A 20,754-nucleotide genomic window follows, 5' to 3' on the forward strand; every position below is an offset into this window, starting at 1 on the left:
GACCCAGCAAACCTATTCCAGATGCTCTGCAGAGCTCTGCCTGAAGGAAGAGCTATTTAGGGCCAGGGCAGGAGTGCAGGTGAAACGCGAGCAGCAGCAGGGAACGGAGAGCCATGGGCATCGTGGAAGAGGACCAAGCCACCTGGCTTGGTGGATCTCAGAAGATCCGGGAGCCCTGATAATGCCACTGTGTTTCTCCTCGCCCCGACAGGAGCTGATGATAGGGGTGTCTCACTTCCCTCAGCACATACACCACCAGGCTTTAGCTCCCACCGCTGTGAAGACACACTGGAAGCGTGACCCAGAAACACTGCAAAGGTTCAAAAAGCGGAGTACCCAAAATTTACTTCTGAAAGCTTACACTTCACCCTGAGGCTGTGCTTCTTTATAAAGAGTTGGAGCAGTCTCTCCATATGATGCCAGTAGGGTTTTCACAGGTCTGTGCACAGCTGACAAGCTGGTGTGGGACCAGAGTAGTAAATGCCAGAGCTTCTCCCCCCAAAATCAGGTGTCAGAGAGGGGAAATGAATCTAACAGCAGCTATGGGAAGGACTTCCCCAGATCCTACAGGACCCCCAGCCCACATGACAATGACTTGGGAAAAACTCACCCCACAAGAAGCAAGAGCAGACAAAGCAGGGCTGCTGGCTCTGCAGCTGCTGGACGGGAGGCAGAGGGAGCGCTCTGCCAGGGGCCGGCAGGAATAACCAGGTCAAGAGGGAGGTGCAATGCAAGAGGAGGCTCCTGCTTCCTTTCGCCTGCTTCTCCTTTTGCAAACGTCCCCTGTAACTTGGAGCTGCAGCACGGCGAGCATCGCGCAGCCCCCAGGGCTGCGGGGTACCAGCCTGCCCAGGGTACAAGGGGACCACCTCTGACCCTCAGCAAACACCGACCTCCCCCAAAGGGGATTTCCTGCCCCTGGAGGTGACCGGCACGGCGAGTTTTTCCCCACCTACCTCCACTCTGGCATTACAGGGCCAGCCACCCTACAGCCAAGAGGATGCTGCCCCGTGACGGGAGCGGGAGGCGAGCCTTGTAATTAGGGGGTGGGTGCCACCCACCAGCGAAACCCTCCTCGGCCCTCATTTGGCCCGGCAGATTTGTAGCCAGTCTTGTTTATATTGCCCATACAACTTATCATTTGCTGCTTTTCATCTCCCGAGCACTTCAGCAGGCGTTTTTGTGAGTTTCTCCCCTGCCCTCATGTGAGGGAAAAGTTCTATCTTCGAGTTGTAAAGGCGATGGAGAGGGAATGGGAAAGAGAAAAGCCAAATAATTTGCCCTGGTCCTGTGGGTCAGATCAACCCTGCCTTTTAGTTGTGTGCTCAGACCTCTGCCTGCACCTCGCTACCCTCAGGCTCAACAGCAGTGTCACGAGGCCTTGTGCTCATCTAGGTACTAGGGAGCAAGTCCTGTCCTTCCAAGGGATTTGCTCCAGTTTGGCACCAGTTAACCAGCCCACACAAGTAACGTGAAGACGCTGACACCGCTTTGCATTAATAATGAGGTGAAACGAGAAGGCTCCAGCAGATAACGAGCCCCTGCACCAGAGCGCTCCTGGCAGCAGACCCCCCCCGTGAGCTGCTCCGTGGGGTGGGTGAGTGCAGGACCACTGGCCCTCAGCTCTCTGGGGAAAGCCCCTGCCCTCACCTGCTGTTTGCTCTGCTTCTGGCAGCGTGTGGCAAGGCCTGCTCACATTTCCAGGGAGGTTTCTGCCCCCCTCTCTGCTTCCTTCCTCCCAGCTGCGAAACGGGTGTAATTCAGGCGGCGCCTTTCCCAGAGCCCCGCAGGACCTGCTGGTGAAGACTACAGCAGCTTTAGAGGACTCTGGTGTCACTACAGCTCCTGTGATTACTGCTTGCTGGGATAGAGGAGGGTGGCAATTATAGGGATTGAGCTTCCACCCCTCTCCTCCACAAGCAGACGGTGTAGGACAAAGCAATTTGGGCTTCTCCACCGCAGTGGACAAACACAAAGAGCCAAGGCTGCTGGTGCTGGGGACGATGCAGAGCTGGACACAGCCCCAGACACAAGGGCTGGGGGCGAGGTGAGGACTCCCAGCTCCACGTCCATTCAGGATGGATAACATCCTGAGGAGCCCAAACGCACCCAGAGAGGGCTGGGGAACCTTGCCCAAGGGCCACTGGGGCTCTAGCGAGTGACCGCACAAGCTCTCTCAGATCCCACATTCATTAAAAGTAGAATTAACGTTTCCCTCTAATAACCTCGTTAGTGATGCCTACTCTCCTAGGACCTAGGGCTGTTGGTGCTGAGGAAAGCCTGGGTTTCTGCTGAATCCTTCTGGTGAGTGAGCCAGGTACTGCATCTGGGAGGGCTTGCTGGTGGCCAGCAGAGGTGGGATCCGTGCTGCCCCTTGGCAGAGGCAGTAAGGAAGCCTCTCTTTCCCCTTCTGACCTATTTTCAGGATGTGGGTACGTGTCCTGGAGCAGAACATCTCTACTTCTGAGCAGTTTTTAAAGGATAAGGAGAGAAGGAAGGGGCACAAATTGACATACAAGCGAGACTTACCAGGAGCGTATTATCTCTTTAATAAAGCAAACACAAACAGATCAAGCATTATTTTCCTTGGTAAGGGGAAGGGATCATTTTCTGGCCGTGATTCAGCACTGTCACATGGAGACAATGACTGCCCTTCACACACCTCACAGCTTTGCCTATATAACACGGCTGGTGACAACACACCTGGCTGGGTAAGGTGCAATTACCTGGGAGTTCACTAGCTCATCGTTAGCAATTACCCGGTTGTGCTGTGACCAACAACCCACCCTAATCACCACATCACCGCCGCAGACCTCAACCAGCTACCATCCACCGTCAGCAGCAAATACCAGCGTTAAGCCCCTGCCAGTGAGTTTGCTATTAGCTGTGGTGTGATTGCCTGCTGGGGTCACTGCAAACTGAGCAGGGTTGTTATAAAACACGATCCCAGTCAAACAAAAGCCAATGCTCGTAGTGAGCAACAGGCAGTGCTTATTCCTTCAGTGCCTAACCCTTCAGAGAAACCATTTTAGTTGTTATTTAGGCACAAAAAGCATTATTTAGTCTCACGGATCCCATAAATGGGTCTAACAGGCAAAGCCTATAACACTGTAAGGCCCCCCATAAAATCCTAAACTTATTATTACTATTTTAACAGACAATTCATGCTCCATATTCCCACTTAAACAGTGCAAAGTGCTCTGTGCAACAGGTGTGACCCTGTCCCTCTCTCGAGCCCCCCAGCTCGGAAAAAAAAAAGAAAAAATAAATGAAAAAAAAAAAAAAAAAGAGAGAGAACTTGCAAGCTCCTTGAGCGCTCGAAGCAACCAGAGCCCAGGAAAGCCCCAGGGATCAAGCTTGTCTTAGCTCTGCCAGCACAAGGATAGGATACAGAGAGGGAACCCTGACCACCATTTTTCCACATGGACCCTTCAAACAGACCCGGTTTGAAGCTGTAGGTTTTCTCAGCAAATTAATCCCTGCCCGCTCTCCCTCGGACCAGCTCCTCCACGGGAGGGCTCTCCCCATTGCCGTTCCCCTGAAGGGCTTTCTGTACCTGGCAGATTTGTTTTTCCACCTGCCCAGTGGGAACAGCGAGTGAGGGTAATCGTGTGCGCTCATCCACACCCCGATGTCCAAACCTATCCATCTCACAGGTGGGATGATATTCCTGCTGGGAATAGCAGCCTTAACCACGGTGACACGCTCCAGCATCACAAGCACAAAGGCGCTGAGGTCACAAAGAAGCTGGAAAAGCAGGAAAAGAGGAGAGGGACCAGGTCCATCAAGGCCTGCCAAGAGCCAGGCACTTGGACCTGGGCTGAGAGGCCAGGTAGGAGGGACTTGGGTACCGCTTCTCCCTATTTTTCCTCCTTTCACGCTCACATCTCAGTGCCTTGCTGGTAGAAGATCTTATTCCACCACTTCTGGCACCTCCAGGCTTGGTTTCAGAAACCCTCCTGCCTCAGTTGATACCCGGAGCAGAGCTCCAGCTTTCTGTTAGTCACAGCCAAAGTCTTGTCACTTCTGGGCGATTTCACTTGCAGCTGCCCTCAGCTGTCCCCTGCGCCTGTGACACCTCAAACCAGCAGGTTTCTCCTGGAAACCTTGGTCCGGGTTGGGGAAAGAAGGAGAAAATCAGATGGCCTCACATCTCCTGGAGGGGAAAAGAAGAGTCTGGGCTTGACGGATCCGTCCCCTCCAGCTCTTAGCAGCACTGCTTGGCCCTGGTGTGACCTCGGAGCTGCTGCTAGCCTTTCTGGAGGGTGATGTGGGTCACTTTGCTATTTCTTGGTTAAAACCAAATAAGCCTTTGTGCCCCCCCTGCAGCCCGCAGATAGCGAAGGAGATTAGGAAGCAGCACATTGTCTTTGGGCAGCGAGACGAGGGAGGACAGCCGTCGCTTAGGGAAGCCGTGCCCGTGCCAAGTGGGAAGAGGAGCTGCTCTGAAGTAACATCAAGCACAGCTCAGTTATTCGCAGAGGGGGGGAAACGAGTAATGCTGCCAAGAAGGAGCTAAATCAGAGCCATGCCGGGAGAAGAGAGCATCCGAGGGCAGCCGGCTCAGCGAGGCGGAGGGGTGTCGAAGGGTTAAAGGGTTTTTCTGGGCGCACAGAAGAGACTAAGTAGATTGGAGAGTAGAAATCCAATTAGGAGATCTAACAGGAAGAAGCCAAGCCCTGAAACAATAAAGATAATAGTTTTAGCCGCCAAAGAAAAGATTAGAAGAGAGTGGGGAGAGTGGATTTGTGGTGGGGCCAAGAGGAAGGAAAATTATTGAAAAACATTTTTTTAGAAAAACAAAATAAAGAGTTATTGTTTGTCAAGACAGATTCACGTTGGGGTTTTACCTGCAACAAAGTTCATCTGAGGATCCAAGCTGTGCTGTTGGTCCTTGCTGTATGAATGCCTTCAGAGAGGCTGGAAGTTTCAGCCCATCCCTACCTCCATCACACGCACTAAGCCAGAGGAGAACTGACCTCAGTGAGGTTTGTTTGCTCTCTGTTCTTTCTATGTTATCTTGTCTATACATGCTGCCCAGGATAAAAACAAAGGGAAGGACCTGTTACAGGCTACAAATGCACCAAAATGGAATAGGGACAACACAGACAATGGGATCAAGGGGGGATCAAAGGTCTGGGGAGCAGGGGACTCTGGAGGGGATGTGGTTGTCCAAGCGAGGTGCTGCAGAGATGAAAGGAATTTCCCCAGCCTTTTCCACTGGCTCTGGTATGGGCACATCAATCCTGAGCAGCAAGAAAGCACCTAACAGCTTGGAGAGGAGTGGGCAGGAGGAGCAAGGGCAGAAACGGGTCACAGGTGCCTCTGCCATCATCTGCTGGCCACAGGCTCAAGCCTTGTTAGTGCCCAGAAGTTGCACTGATTTAAATCTGTTGGAGTAATTACAGCAGAACAACTCATCCATCATCATCATTACTATTATTATTATTAAGGACAAACATATACATACCCCTGTAAAATGAAAGCAGTACCATTTACATTGGCATAGCTTATTCTTGCCTGGGAAAGGGAATGAGGCAGTGATACAAAATGCCTGAGCGACGTGTTTATATCAAGTATTGCACCCCGTAGAAGACAAAAACTGTTCACTTTCCGAACGCCTGCCACATTATCTGACTGGTGTTTACATTAGCAAAAACATCGCGTGCGCTCTTGGAAAATTAATCCCTAATAATTAAGAGTGCAAGTTTAGATTAGCTTAGTGGAACCGCACGGAATCTTTTTGTACATGCTCTCATTTGAAATAAATGGTCTTTTAATTCAGGTTAATTTATAATTCATCAAAAAAAAATCCTTAATTAAATTGAAGGGAACATTACTCCGTTACGTCCCCAGTGTGGATGTCAGCTCCTGGCTCATTTCACACCCATTGCTGTAGTCACAGCGGGGCAGGGACACCTGTGAAGCCCCCTGGGCAGCCTAAATGCCCCCAGGGTGTGTGATGGAGACCCCGGTCACTTGAGCCCACTCCCTGCAGACACAGGCATGGCCGCTTGCACTGGAAACGTCCCTTTTTGGGGACATTCAAAGGGTCTCTGGAGCCTTCGGCCTCAACACCTCCCCCCTCCCCATGGGCTGCGGAGGGAACCGCTCCCAGCGAGGTGCGGGTTCCTCTGCCAACCCCGCTCCGAAGGCATGTTAATGAGGGCTCGTTAGGCCTTCCCGGCCTAATTGTTTTCCACACTGGGCCTTCTACTGATAGTGATTGGCACAGCAGGGCACGGGGAGCAGCAGACCCCCGGCGGACCTCATATTTCCCACTGCAAGAGAGGCCAAGCGTCAGACCAGGCCTGGCCTTGGAGTTCGTGTTTGCTGGACGAGTTCGGGTGACATGGGAAGGAAACGGTGCCGGGGACGAGCAGCCTGGCACCACAACGTGACAGCAGGGAGCTGGTGGCAGCCTGGTCACCCTGCCTGGGGACAAAGCCGCGGTGCTCGCCCCTGGTAACTCAGACAAAACCAGGCAAGGAGCAGTGACACGGCCCAGGTCCCACTGCTTCCCTCTGCACCCACGTCCTTCAGCCTCGCCCAGCCCCGTTAGCTGTGCTAGGATAATTCTCCCAGCGCCGCTGAAGCGATGGAGGCTTTTCCTAGAGCGACTGGCGGGGAGATGAGACTGCAAAATGATTCCTTCCCTCCGTGCCAAAGGCACAGACGATTACAGCTTCATTTCTGACTCCTACTCATCCCGCCTCTGAGAGACCAGATTAATTGTGGCACATGATCCAGAAGACTGAAGCTAAGAAACCAACAACCAGCTAGCTGCAGTGACCCTGCTGCAAGGCTGGGGTGGAGATAAGGGCTGCAATTTCGATGCAGATCAGCCTGGATTTGGAGCTAACCCCGTGCATCTGCAAGCCCTCCAGCTGCCCTGCTTTGGCAAGGTTCTGTCAGGCTCCGGGACACATCCATCCCCTTTCACGGGTGCGCCAGTGAAGGGCTGGGGCTCTCTGAGAGGAACCTGCCCGCTGGGGGCACGTGTGTCCCCCCGCCCCTCACCTCCTGGTGCTGGAGAGCAGAGCCAGATGGAGCCTGCAGCTCGCGCCCACGGGGGCTCAGGCTTCTCGAGCCGCTCCCACGTGGGCTGCCCACTCCCCGGGGAAGGCGTGTGCGATGCACATGGCGCTGCCACCACAGGGGGTTTGCCCCCACGGGGCTCGGCAGGCAGCTGGGACACTGCAGGAGAGTCTTGGTGGGGATTTTTGTGGTAGTCCCACTGTGCGAAAAGCCTCAGGGTGCATAGACCTGCTCCCCCCTGCCTGCTCTCAGTTTTTGGGATAACCTCAAGGAGTTGTGTCTGCCTTGTCCTGCGGGGAGACCCAGCATGGGTGTCCGGTGGGGTCTGGCAGGGAGGAGATGTCACCCCCTGATGTGACCCATTCTACTCCAGATTCAAACAAGGGCTTCCAGCAGGGCTCTTGGAGCTGGAAAATCAGTGCTGCGCACCCAGATTTTGGCAAACCGAGGCGAGGAGACGCCTGTCTCGCACGGCTTGGGAAGCAGGGAGCAGCCTCTCGTGGGCACGTTGGTGCCAGGCAGAACCTCACACGTCTCACTGACTCCCTGAACACATTTCTGCCAAGACTCAGCAGTGCTGGAGCCGTGCTTCTGGGGTGAGGATGCTTGGTGACTGGGGCAGGACTGATGGCAGCGCTTGCCTCCGGAGGAGCCAGCAGAAACTCGTTGTCCCCCTGTACCTCCAGTCTGGGTTCTCAGTGCTCATAAGCCACCAGCCACGAGGTCTGTAACAGGGAACGCAACACGTGCCTCTTCTCTCCTGAGGCAGGAGCGCTGCCTGCTGCCCTGACCCCTCGCCATCCCCATCTCTTTAGCAGAACATTCCCTGTGTCAACCCAGGCTGGCGCAGGACACAGCCCCTGACCATGAGCCCCATTTCACAGCTGCTGTCACCCCCAGGCAGCAGCATTAAGGCTCACAGGCCTTAAATTCAGGGCTGGGGGGCTGAATCCTCACTGCTTCGCCTCTCTCCATGGTAACAGGAGGATGCTGCAGCCCCGTCCCCCTTGGCAGTGCTGGGGCGAGTGGGGGGGGAGACAGATGGCAACGGAGGGGAAAAGGGCCCAGATCCTCCGGAGTCGAAGAAATCACAGGAATCCCTGAGCGCTGGGGCCAAGACGCTGACCTGGAGCTGTAGGAGGGAGGAAAGGCGGAGGCGCGCGGCTCTGCCGAGCCCGGAATAGCAGAGCAGCTGTGAAGCTATCGTTTGTAATTATTACGGCATATGGGAGGTAAAGAAATAGCTCCGAAGGGGAGAAAAACAAACAAGAAAAAGGCGGGATGCTGCAGGGCTGAGCCAGGGGGGCAGAGCAGCACTTGGCACCGCCGTGTGGTGAGGGGGCAGGAATTTGGGCGATGGCAGCACCGGGTGCTCAGCCTCACCCGAACACCTGCCCTGGGCACAGTCGGTCCCACGGGGCATCCCATGTGTCCCGCGGGCGTCCTGCTGCGGGGATGCTGCCGAGAGGGGAAATAAGGAGAGGACTGACAGCCTGCAGGCAAGGAGCAGTGCCAGCCGCCCTTCAGTTCTGTGCTGCGCAGAAAACAAACATTTTATCCAATCATGGCTGTTATTGTGATGTGCTCATGTTAAGGAAAAAAAAAACAACAGACAGGCCGCCTTGGGAAATGTGGAGCCATTCCCAGGGTGTCAACATCACAGCAGGAGCCATGGCATGGGGATGAAGGCAGGTGAGGGGATGCTGCCCCGCGTGGCTCTGAGCACAGAGAGCCGGCCAGGCTGGGGGCAGCTTTCTCTTGGACATCACTTCTGGAGCAGCAGGATACGGGGGTGATGCAGGAGCCCCAAATCACCCTGACTGATGATTGGGGACCCAAAAAGCCAGAGGCTCCCATGACAAGGGACAATGTTTGTGCTGGTCAGCAGGGCAGGGGGAGGAAAGCTTTTGTTGCAGCTCGCCTCATGAATCACCCTGCAAACGAGGCCACGGCAGAGGCACTGGAAATAGGAAAGACCATTCAAGCTCCGTGATCCAGAACATGAATAAATCGTATGTGGCAGGGAACAGCCCCAGTGCCCATTAAAAGCAACCAGGCAAACCCTGCCGGCATCCCGGGATCCCTGCCGAGCCACGTGCGGGGCCTGCAGAGCGAAGGAGCAGCTCTGCACATACACATCAACACATTCATATTCATTTATTTATGTTTAACCAGTGGGACAGCACTTTCACAAGGGCTATGATAAAACTCCTTCCTCACAATTTCTGTTTCTTCTACCCTGATCCACCTTGCTAAACCGGCCAAGGGCTGCAAGACTCTCAGACACTGTCAGTGCAAATAGTGGTGGTGCCACCAGTCCGGCACACATAGTGTCTGAATGTAAGTGGTTACTGGGAGCTGGGACCTCCCAGAAACATTCCCTCTTTTTGCTTATCTTCCCCTGTAAATCCCCTGAGCCAGCTGACCTGCTCCACCTCTTCTTCCCCTCTCGGGGCTGACCCATTCGCAAGCTCTTATCTCTGCTGGTGTGTTTGCTTTGTTCAAACTGCAAAGAAAAATATATATTAAAAAAAAAGACAAGCTAACCCCTCTTTGCAAAGTCTGCTCGATCTTAAGGTGAAGCCGTCACTCTTTCCGTAGCAACAAGGGCCTCTCCTTTGTTTTTCCAGGCCACTAATCTAATCCGAAGATTTGTGTTTGGGTTCCAGCTTCCCCTGGACTGTTCATAATCCAAAAAAAAAAAAGTCAGTATTGTGCAATAGCAGTTGAACGGGAAAAATAACACCTCTCTTTTTGCCCTTTAATACCACAATCTGACACTAGATACCATGAAAGTGATAGGACGATCAGGGAAAAGACAGCATTTTAGCTTTTTTTTTTTTTTTTTTTTTCTTTTCCCCAATAAAGACAAATAACTCCTAGTGACCACCCAGGGGAAAAACTCACTTGCTGCTTTGACCCCACAAGACCAATCAATGTTTTTAATCTCTGCCTAACACTGCCCCAGCCCAACAGGGATGAGACCAGGAGATGTCCTCCAGAGGGTCCCGAGCTTCTGAAAAGGAGAGGATTTGGTAACTCGTCCAGGAAATCCTGCTGAAGATCCCTTGGAGCATCGAGAATGAGGCCCAGGGATGGGCGAGGGTCGGGCTGGAGCAATGCACAAAGGAAATCCCAGCAGGGAGAGGGCAGGGACGGAGGCGATGAGCACTGGGTGGTGGTCACCTCGAGGTGACATGGGCACCTGTTTGTGCTGGCACAAACCCTCGGTGCCCTGCCCTCTCGGGATCCCTCCCCAGAGAGGCCGGGCTGGGAGGCACAGGGAAGGGAACGTGGACCCCAAACCCTCCGAGACTGCCTGCTTTTGGTCTCCCCGTCTACTTTTCCAAGTCAAAGCTTGCGAGACTCTCTCCTCCCCTCTAGCGTCCGTCCCAAGCTATTCCTCCTGCTCACCAAGCACGGCTCGGCTCACTGCAGCTCCAGCCCCGCTCCCCTCGGGCAGCTTTTAGGCTTCCAAATAACACCGCAGCCCTGCGCCCAGGAACCTGACCCCTTATTTTGGTCATTTATTTTCCACCTCTGGGACTTAAGACCCAGGTGAACCACGGGACCCTACAGCCGAGCTCTCCAAAGACTATTGGAACTATTGCAGCTTTGCAAGCCGTGATGGGGAAAAATGGCTCAGCCTCCCTGCAGCAAATGGTTCGGGTACTGAGGGCATGGCAGAGCTGTCTCTGTGCCTTCCTCCATCCACCAAGCTCATTTGCCACCAGACACCCCGTAATTACACACAGTGGCCTCCGCGGCCCTGCACAGCAGCCCAGCCTCTTCTCGTGTCACCAATTAATCCCGGAGGACAACTCGTGTGTGGCAGTGCCCTCCTGCATTTGGCTGGGAAGTCACCGTGAACCACCAGGCTCAGGACCAGGATTCTGTGCCTCTAACCCCCTGCCTACCCAGTGCTCGGAGGCTTTGAACTACTGAGCCTGGGTCAGCCCAGCCCAACGCACCAAAGCGCAGTCCCAGGGAAGCTGCAGGCCCTCCTGAGGGGCAGGGGCCTGGTACCTCTAGCCTGCCGTAAAACAATTTAGGGTTTTGGAGCGCGATCTGCTAGAGATGAACAGTGAGGTTTAAAAAACGATGCTGTCTGTGAGCTAACCCCGTTTTCTTTCAGAGCACAAGGAAAAGCTTGCTCTCTGCCCTTCCAGCAAGGCTGCCCGGTTCAGATCATCCCAAAGGCAGCAGGAGAAAAACAAAGATGAAAACTGGAGAGGGGCCCTAAAGCACCACCTGTTCCACACTGCAGTGCCGCTCCTCCAGTGCAGCTGGGGAATGGAGCAGGATGCTCGGCTGCCTCTGCTACAGGCTCCTGTAGCATTGCATGGCACCAAGCAGGTGTCAAAACCACCTCAAACCCTACTTTATAAACAGAGACTAAAGCACAAACCATCTGAGTAGTCATGCCCCTGAAGATGTCTCCTGGGCTCTCTCCTCCTTGACAGATATCTCACAATGAAGAGGAATTTGTTCCAAGCACAAAGCAGCCCATGCCCAGCAGCAGCACTTTGGGGCCAAATCCTTCTTCTCTTAGCCCCAAGCAGTGCAGCTGCCTCTGCTCCCTTAGCAAAACCTCAGCTGCTCCTTATCCCAGAGCACGACGGCTTCTGCCAGAGCAGAGCAACTGTAATAAAAGCATCAGAGGGAGGAAAAAGGCACAGGGGAGCAGGGCTGCTTCGCTCCCGCTAAGCGGGAAGTGCTTTGGAGAAATAAACAGACCCACCAGGAGCACGCGCTGAAGAGGCTTCGTTTCTGGCAGAAAGCTCTTCCCTGTGGTGCTGATTTATTAACAGGTGGTGGTGGGGAGCAGATCTCGCCCCTCTCTTCTGCTCGTACACTAAATATCAGTTTGGCAGCCAGCAGCAGAAGCCATTAATGCAGCGATGCTTAAAGGCAGCGGCAGCTCCTGGGCCATCACGGGCGTGGAGGGACAGACAAAACTGACATCCAAAACTGGTCCCATCCAGCTGGAGGCAAGGACTCGTTCCTTAAGAGACTTTGTCCATATTTAAGGAATCAATGCAGAAGAAACAGTGACAGAAGAACCCATGATGACCCCCCCCCCCATATACCTCCCTTTGGGGCCAAGAGATCCCCCGCATATCCCAGGGCCTTAGCTCCTGGCACTGCTGCTGTGTGCTGCAGGACAGTCCTGCCAGAGCACACTTTGTACCTGCTGCAAGGTGCCACAGCGCTCCTGCCAACCTCTTCACTCCTCTGGCTTTCAAGTCACCTTTGGACACACAAAAAAAAAATCCATAGTGACGCTGAGAGAACACAAGAACAATTGATCTGAACATGGTTCAAGTACATGTCTCGCACACCCAGCCCGCAGTGCCACACACACACCCGAGGAGTTACTCCACCACGAGATGGTGCAGGGATCAAGGCTGGGTCAACCCGGACAGGCAGCAGGACAAGAGATTAGGGGTCTCCGTGATAGACAAATGATGACACAGAAGGCAGATGTAGTGAGGACTGCTCTGATGACACCCATACACATATTACTAATTATTCAAGCATTTTTACCCTCTAACCATTGACCAGCTCATGGTAATTTTGCAATGCAAGGACAAAAAATCATTTTTTTTCCTCATCATTTTTCCAAGCCCTCTCCTGCACCCCAGTGAAGCTCCTTGCCCAACAACTGCACAGAGCCAAGCTGTGTTTGCTGAGAGCAGAGCTCACGGGCACTTCTGGTAGTACTTTCCAAATGCACACCCAGAGTTTCGCATCTGCAGATGCACAGGGGCAGACCAGTCAAGCCACCCCATTTTCCAAGCACAAAAACCCACTTGTGCTTTTTTCAGCCCCTTTGAAACCAAAGATGCAAATGAAGGAGGAGGCTCAGAGTATGTGGAGAACACGGCCCTACCCCTCACCCCTGCTACAGAGAAGGGGCGAATTGTTACCCGCGCCAACTGCCAGGGAGGGCTGCGGACTTCAGTCAGGCTGGGAGGGTGCAGAGTGCTTTGGAAAACTATGCTGCCATTTTCGTCTTTCTTTTCAAGGTCAGATGTTTCTGGTCACGGCCAGTGACACTGGCAAAGAGTCAATTTTAGTAGCCAGTTTAATGACACAGGCACTGTTGTTGGGCAACATCTGGCTGGAAGTCCTGCCTACATCCATAGTATTTCACAGAATGATGTGCCACAGAGTTTTTAAGGCTTTTTGGTGGATAATTCCCTCTGGTGCCCACCAAAACTGGGCAAACTAGTGTCTAGCCACAGACTATTTTGTATGAGAAAGTGGTGCAACTAGCACCACAACAAGCTGAAGGTTTGGGGCTCTCTCTGCCATTTCATTCCTTTCCTTTAAGCTGACCGGTAGAAAGAAGACATAAAACAATTAATTAACTCATCATGTAATTACTGTTTTATCGAGTTATTAAAAACATATATATCTAACATGGTAATTTAAACTATAAAAAACGTAATGATGTTTGGTTTCAGACTGCAACTTCAATGAAGTTGCATGCCCCAGACATTTGGATCAGCATTTCAGTCTGCAGCCACTGAAACAGCTGTTCTGAATCTCACCCAAATATAAAGTAGATGCCCTATTGAAAAACAAGAGATCATTTGCTTACTTTCCTGCCTCATCTTTGCTGCTGCATTATTTAAAATTACACGGTCATATGGAATCGGAAACGCTATTTGACCTAAAGAACTGGAGGTGAGACACCTGAGTGCACACAGAGGAGGCTCTGACATGGCACAGCCTGCTCGCAGAGGTCAGCACCACTTATGAGATTCTGGTGTGCAATGCCTATCCACAGTAAATGAAATAAGTCCTTCCAGGCAGCCGTGGAGCAAATAAATGTGTTAACAGAGCAACGAGTCACTTCTTCAGCAGTTGGTTCCACAGCAATGCAAGGAGACCGAATGGGCTAAGCTCTGAAACCACCCGGCCTTCTTGGGCTCTTCCTGTCCTGGGGATGTGGGCATTGTGTCTCTCCCCTGCAACACACTCAGGTCAAGGATTCCTCTTGAACCCTTGGCTTTGTCCCTAAATACTGAGGACAACGGGGCTGCTTCTAAGCCAGGCTGGCATGTGTGATAGGAAATGCCCCACGTCCCTCACCTCCTCCAGCCCACTCCGGAAATTGCAGGCTCTAAGCCCTGTCTGGTTTAGTGTCACTGCCTCACTCACCGAGCAGCGCATGATGCAGAGGAGAGGAAATATGTTAAGCCTTGTTCTGTTTTAGTGCATGAACTCTGCAAAAATAACCATGTTTTCTGTAATAAGAGGTTGATTAGCTCTTATGTTGATCAGCAGGTGCTCTTTAAAGAAAGCACTTCTGGACCAGCTGTAGCCTTAATTGAGGCAAATCATAGCATTTGTTTAAACTGCTCTACTTGCACAGCTCTGCTTTTAGCTTGCAGAAACAGCTGAAAGACAGCATCGATCCTTCAAGTGTAAGGACTGCACGCAGTGATTGAAGATCGTGCTCTGTAAATGGCTCCAACACACCCAGGCTATCTTCTAGGACTGGGGACCCTTGCTCCGAGACGTTGTCGAGACACCAGGTCTGTCTGGCAACTTCTGCAGTGTGACCCTAGCAGTCGGGGGCCAAACTGCATTTGCTGGTCCAAACTTCTTTGAGGCTTTTGTTGCTGAGCGAAGAACTGGCAGGTGATGGTTGATCGCTGCGGGGGGACTCTTGTCCATGACAGGCCTGAGAAAAAGAGAGAAAACTACCACAGTGAAATTGCACTCCAGGGCTGGATATCTGCATTCTCCCCATAGGCTCTGCAGTTTCCCACTCTGAAAACAGAACCAAAAGCTGCCAGGCCCAGGATCCACACAAGGCACAGCAGCTTTGCACACAAGGCACGTGCTCTGTGTGCGTACTGTGTTGTAATAGCTACGTTCACTTAGAAATCAAGGTGTCATAACTCTTCAGGTTTAGTTCTTTGAAGAAGCAATATGATGTTAATCTTACAGTAAAAGGGTCAAGAAATAACCATGTTTTGGTGCATGTGACACTTATCTAATGACTACTTGATTTTTCAAAGTGCTTTCTAGCATGAATTGATGTAAATTACAAGGGAAAAAATCACAGTGGAACATTAGGAACTCACTCTGGGATTTATCCAGGGAGTCTTGAACAAGTACTACTAAAAAGCTCTGCCACAGACGTAGACAACAGCCCTGCACTGCGAACATGAGAGTGGAGCAGAAAGGACACAGGAAAATTCTGGGACGTTTTTCAAGAAAATACAAAACTCAAGTGCTCAAGCTATAAGTAGCATGAGAAAATGTTTCGTTTAGCTTTAGAAGGATGAACATAAATGCCAGCACAAATAAAAGGAGTTCTTTTTACAGAACAGGCAGGGGACTCCGGAGCCAGCACAGAATTCTGCTTCTTCCTGCTGTGGAGCCCCTTCTATTTTCACTAGACATCCTGCAGGCAGAGCTGCCAGCAGCATGCATACCTGATGCTTGTTGATCCAACAGCTGCTGGTCCTGAAATAGGTCTCTGCCTGCCCATGCTCCCATCAGGCTGGTGCTCTCCTCGAGATCCGCAGGGTGAAGGCTCATGTGCTGCTGGTGCACTGTGCAGGCTCAGGAGAGCAAGTTCCTTGCGCAGAGGCTGGGCTGAAGTTTCTTCCCTAGCCCTTGACTGGAATTGCTGTGTCCACTGCCTGTCCTCCTCTTGGCTAGGCAGTTTTAGGCACCTTACCCTGTGGTTCCTCGTTTTCCAGCATCTTGCTGCAACACCCCTTAGAGAGGCAGGCGAAGGGCTTTTCGGCGGAGATGGAATTAGACAATGGCTCAGGCTGGAGGACGCTGTGCCTTCCTGAGCATGTGATGAATCTGAAACATGGCAGGGAAACACAGCAATTTACCAGCTTGTCTTACTCCTAAATGGCTGACCCAGTGAATGAAAGGGTCTAAGATTCTGTTCAGATTTTAGCCCATCTAATCCTCAGGTGAAATACACAGAAGAAAAATTGTATTGGTGATGTATAAAGGGAACGTGCAGGCATATATGCTTAAAACCATTCTGTACATAGCAGGGATCCAATTGCTCTTGTCTATTAAAAGAACCAACTGTACCTAATTACCCGATGTGCAGAGTCCGGGGCAGGAACACTATCTAAAGAATGTGCCACCAAAACCCAGGCACAGAAAATTCATCTTTATAACTTTTAACTGACTGACACGTATTTTACTGTTTAGGTAACTATATAAATCTGACATAAATTTTTCACTGAACAGTTTCTGTCACACTGTATGATTTTAAAATGCGTGAATTTGATGGTGTTTTTTGTTTGTTTTTAAGTAAAGATGTTCTAAAAGACCAGTATGCCTGACTCAAGAGCCTGAAATAACACTCAAAGACTTCCAAAGTGAGCAGATTATATAGATCTGACGCTGCATACACTTTTAAATAGGACTGGTTTTGCTCAGATGACTTGTACTTTCCTGGTCAGGATTATTTCCAGCAAGAAGCTCCACTGTCAGAAAATCACACTGGTAGGGGGCACTTCTGAAGTTCAGTGCTGAGACATTTAAATACCTCTCCAAACCTTGAAATATATTTTCAAGTCGCAGAGATCAAGCGTGTGTTTAACTGCCTTGCTGAACAGTCAGTCAACCGCTAATCTTGTATCATGTATATGCTCTGCAAAACATACCCATCTATAAATGCTTGTGATTATCTTGTACGAACCTTGGTTTTTATGGCCAGTTGCTTGTGATCTGGGTGACCCTCCACCCCCGGGTGATACTAGATTTGAAACCACTCAATCTCATAACCAAATTCCAACAGATCTCAACGCATACATCTAAGCCAATCCATTCACTTCTACAGTCCTAAGGGATATGACACAGGCACACAGAGGTACTTTGGGCATTGTCCATTAAATCTAAAAAGATGATGAGATCACAATACATCATACTCAATCTGAAGAAATCATATTAAATCTAAAGAGGTCACGAGATCATAGTTGAAGACTTTTGTGGTCACAGGACAAGAGGTCATTCATTTGAATTTTTCTAAACAGCTGCTGTTCTTGTTAAGGAGATATAATTCACCTTACATTTTATACAGAGAGCCTTTGAATAATTTAATTATTTTACTAATTATGATGCTTACATTTTTTCCAAAACTATTATCTTTTTCCAATTCTTTATTGATCCATTTTGCTCATATAAGAAATATAAACCCCAAATTCATGTGCTAATACTTATTGAAGCAAAAATGTGGTTATTAACAATAGAAATAAATTTAAGTCATACTTTTGCAATTTCTTCTACCTGATATGTATTTGGAACAACCATTATTAATTTTTCTAATAGCCTTAAATACGATATTCAACAATCCTGCCTTCAACCATCTAACTGCAATTCCAGAGAGGTCTTTGGCTTTCTTCCTGAGTAAAAGAGCACATTTCATTTTTAATCTCTTGCCTGAACATCTTCCCAGAATTCCCAGCCGCGTGATTGAACCTTAATCATCAGCTCAGCCATGATTTGCATCGGTGCCAACTGGGGTAAGACATAGCTCATTTGGAACAACAGTATTTTATACTAACCTGAGACTGCCACAAATCAACTACACAAGGTAAAAGACAAAGGCATATCCTTCCTCTAAACTGGATACTAAGCTGGTAGAAGATCAAGTTTATTTCCCTTAGTTCTGTGCTGAAATATACCAACTGATGGGCAGTCACCATGTCCTGCTTAGACAACAGAACAGCTTACTCAGGGTCTGGCTCTACAATAGGGTTTCCAAACTGCTCTCTACAGCATGGATGCCAGATCTCAGAAAACACTGCAGGTACTGATAAATCTACCTGTGAACAGTTAGCAGCACTTGTCACTACACAATGCCAACCCTTCCCAATACCTGAAGACGACTGTGAGACACAGGAGTGGCAGGAAGAATCAATGAGGTCCTCATCAGAAGTCTCCCTTAACTCTTCCTCACTGCTGGCAGCCAGGCTGAAGGCTTCATCCTCTTCTTCATCACTAACAGTTATCTTCACTGCTCGGCCAGCCTTGTCTTGCTGACCTGTTTGCAGGCACCTGGACAACATTGAGTAAGTATTACACATCTAGTTAGCCTTTGAGTTGAGAATATGCAGCAAGCTAAGTGCAGCTTGGGGTAGCCACACAGGCAAATGCTAAGACTGTGGATTTAGTCACCCACAGTGATTGGCCACTTACCTGGAGATCTGGAAAATCAGTCTAAATGGATCAGGCATGTAAGCTGCCTATGACTGAAGTTAACCTGAAGCATCCTGAAGTTAACCAAGTGAAATGGGGCAGTACTAGGATGTGAATTAAGTTCAGAGAAACAAAGTGATCTTTACATCTAAAACAACTATCATCTGTCTATGTGACGGGGGAATCTCAGCATGGTGTTATTTTCCTTTCAGCCTTCCATTTGGTCAGGCTGGCATGATGCTTTTGAAAATCCTCACGTGCTTTCATTTTTTTTTTCACTGTCTGAATGCAAACACTGACAGGACCAAGAATATCTTACTTGTTATGAAAAGTCATTCCTTATACTCTCTAAGCAAGCAAGCCCACCCTATATGTTCTGAGAGGACAGAACCTCCCCAAGGTTTCTTTTTCCTTTCCCCATCCCATAAACCTCTAAGGAGGGGTACCACCATAAGGATTTCCATCCCTGTCTGCAGGGAAGGAAAGGCAGAAGATGAGGGGCTATCCCATGAAACTGCCACCAGGTGGCCAAAGAGCTTATTTTATTTTACAGCAGAAAGTGAATCCCTGGTCTATTGCATAACAAGAATTCTCCCACACTCTCACCGCTTATGCTGTTCTCTCCATACTCTGAGCTCAGAAAAGACATCCTTCTGGCTCAGATCTTCTCCTCCTACAGAGACATAAGGGTTTTCCATCTTCAGACTGCACTGTTTCAAGGGGCTCACTGCAGGTGGCTGAAAAATGACAGAAGTAGTCTTGATAACCTCAGAAACTTTCTCCAGCTCAGTTTCTGGACTTTGTATTTCGGAAGGCATCTGTATGCTGTTCCTCCGGAGTGCTGAGATCATCCCTCACCTCTTCTATTTTAAGAAGCCTCATGGCTGCCCTGTACACTGGTATAGTTTTAGGACCTCAGCAGGAGGAACCCAGAGTGGAAGGAACAAATAGGTTTGATTTATATCCCTCTGGCAGATTATTCTCCTGTAAACAAGTGTAAGCCTGCAGCATCTATGCCAATGAGCATTTTAAGACCAGTACTGCAGATACTGCATCACTCAGCGTATGGCTGCAGTCTCCTTTCACATCCCAGTTTACAACACACTGTAATTCAATCAGATTTTCACTTTTGCTTCAGAAAAGCTTCCAGTGTTTGGGCAGTGGCAGCAGAGAGAAAGGGAGGGCTGCATTTTTTCCAGCGGTTCTTTAACATCTGTTGTCAGCATTAAGAGAAGCTTCAGACAGAGCAGAGATGCAGGTGTCCTGTACATGCTGTTTCCCTGATTTAGCACAGCCTGTTTGAACTTATGCACATGTGGCTGTGCTGTACTGAACCTCAGGGACCATAAAAGCTAATCATGGTGAGCCAGACTGCCCACCCTTAATCCCACGGGTGTTCTCTCACTAAGTTACTGGCCCACTGACACGAACAGGCTGACCTGCAGGGCCACAGCACTACCCCGTGGCTGAGAACAACAAACTTGGGCTTGATATTTATTTAGTCAACAGCCCCAACCTTTTAGGCCTGACTACCTACACCAACATCAAACTCCTGCAAAATCTTTTGCTAAACAGCTGTTATAGAAATACCACCAAAATTCACAACTCTGCCCCGTGCTTCGACCAGCCAGGATGGCATAAATGACTTCTGTCTGCTAATTGCCCTATTTGGGGGCTCATGGCACGTGTGCAAGGGAGCACAGGCTGGGGTTGCGTCCAGACTAAATACTTGTTGAAAACAAATTAATGAAGTCTGAACTCCATGGCCAAAGTGGTCCCATGTGCTTTCACAGCTCTTTACCATCCCGCCTCAGCAGGGACTAGCACGTGTGCACAGAGGCTTTGTAACATCAGGGCAAAAGATTCTGCACCCTCTTCAAGCACAATTCCCTTTTTTTTTTGGGGGGGGGGGGTTAGGCTGAGGGGAGCAGGTGTTGGAGGTTGGACTGTACATGAGAGTAAGCCACCAGAAATCACAGTTGCAACTCGGTTTATCATGGAATTTATGTGGGTGAGCTGGCAGGAATGCGAAGTGTACATGTACAAGAAAAACATACACCTAGCTTTTGCCTCCTTGCACGAAGGGCCTTGACGGGGTTCCCACAAATAACTTGGCTGAGTCCTAAGAAAAAAAAAGGAAAAAGAAAATATTTTACTCTGGTGTTTAGCAAAATGTGCTGTCTTTGAAACCAGTCAGCATAATTTCCTACATACAGGGGAGATGTAATAATTCAGGATGTAGGTTCACAGTGCCAGCTTACATGGCCTGACGCTGATGCTAAGAGGCGGTTTCTCTGTTTCCTTTTGCTCCTACCTTGCCTCCTCCACTGTGCTGGTGCAAACACTGGTGTGGTCACATGGGAAGTAAGATCAGGAAACAGAGCCAGAATAAAACAGTATGTATTTTTTTGTTTTGCTGGGTTATTCTTCAGCCAGATCTTAAGCAGGATCAGGTTCCCCATGTGGCTATGCAGAGACAATTTTTTATCTAGCCTGTAGATCAGGTATGTGAAGTCAAGG

At 50.1% G+C, this 20,754-nt stretch overlaps 1 protein-coding gene and 1 long non-coding RNA gene across 22 annotated transcripts in view; one reads left to right on the forward strand and one right to left on the reverse strand.

The window, feature by feature from the left end:
- Nucleotides 1-1,851: 1,851 nt before the first annotated feature.
- Nucleotides 1,852-2,561, forward strand: LOC311438438. The gene is made up of 3 exons (XR_014694098.1): nt 1,852-2,047; nt 2,234-2,304; nt 2,426-2,561. It is a non-coding gene; the product is annotated as an uncharacterized lncRNA (long non-coding RNA).
- Nucleotides 2,562-13,408: 10,847 nt separating this feature from the next.
- The window catches only part of LRRC56 (leucine rich repeat containing 56), a 60,922-nt gene continuing 53,576 nt past the window's right edge, over nt 13,409-20,754 (reverse strand). For all 21 annotated transcript variants that reach the window (XM_084520261.1, XM_084520245.1, XM_084520244.1 and 18 more), the window contains 5 exons: nt 20,292-20,356; nt 18,841-18,971; nt 17,915-18,093; nt 15,495-15,876; nt 13,409-14,734 (listed from right to left, as the gene is read on the reverse strand). In XM_084520261.1, the coding sequence (XP_084376387.1) occupies nt 14,542-14,734; nt 15,495-15,876; nt 17,915-18,093; nt 18,841-18,971; nt 20,292-20,356 (950 nt within the window). In that variant the 3' untranslated portion in view covers nt 13,409-14,541. The remainder of the gene's footprint in view (nt 14,735-15,494; nt 15,877-17,914; nt 18,094-18,840; nt 18,972-20,291; nt 20,357-20,754) is intronic.

The sequence above is a fragment of the Aythya ferina genome, assembly GCF_964211825.1.
Source record: "Aythya ferina genome assembly, chromosome: 5".
Classification (NCBI taxonomy): Eukaryota; Metazoa; Chordata; class Aves; order Anseriformes; family Anatidae; genus Aythya; species Aythya ferina.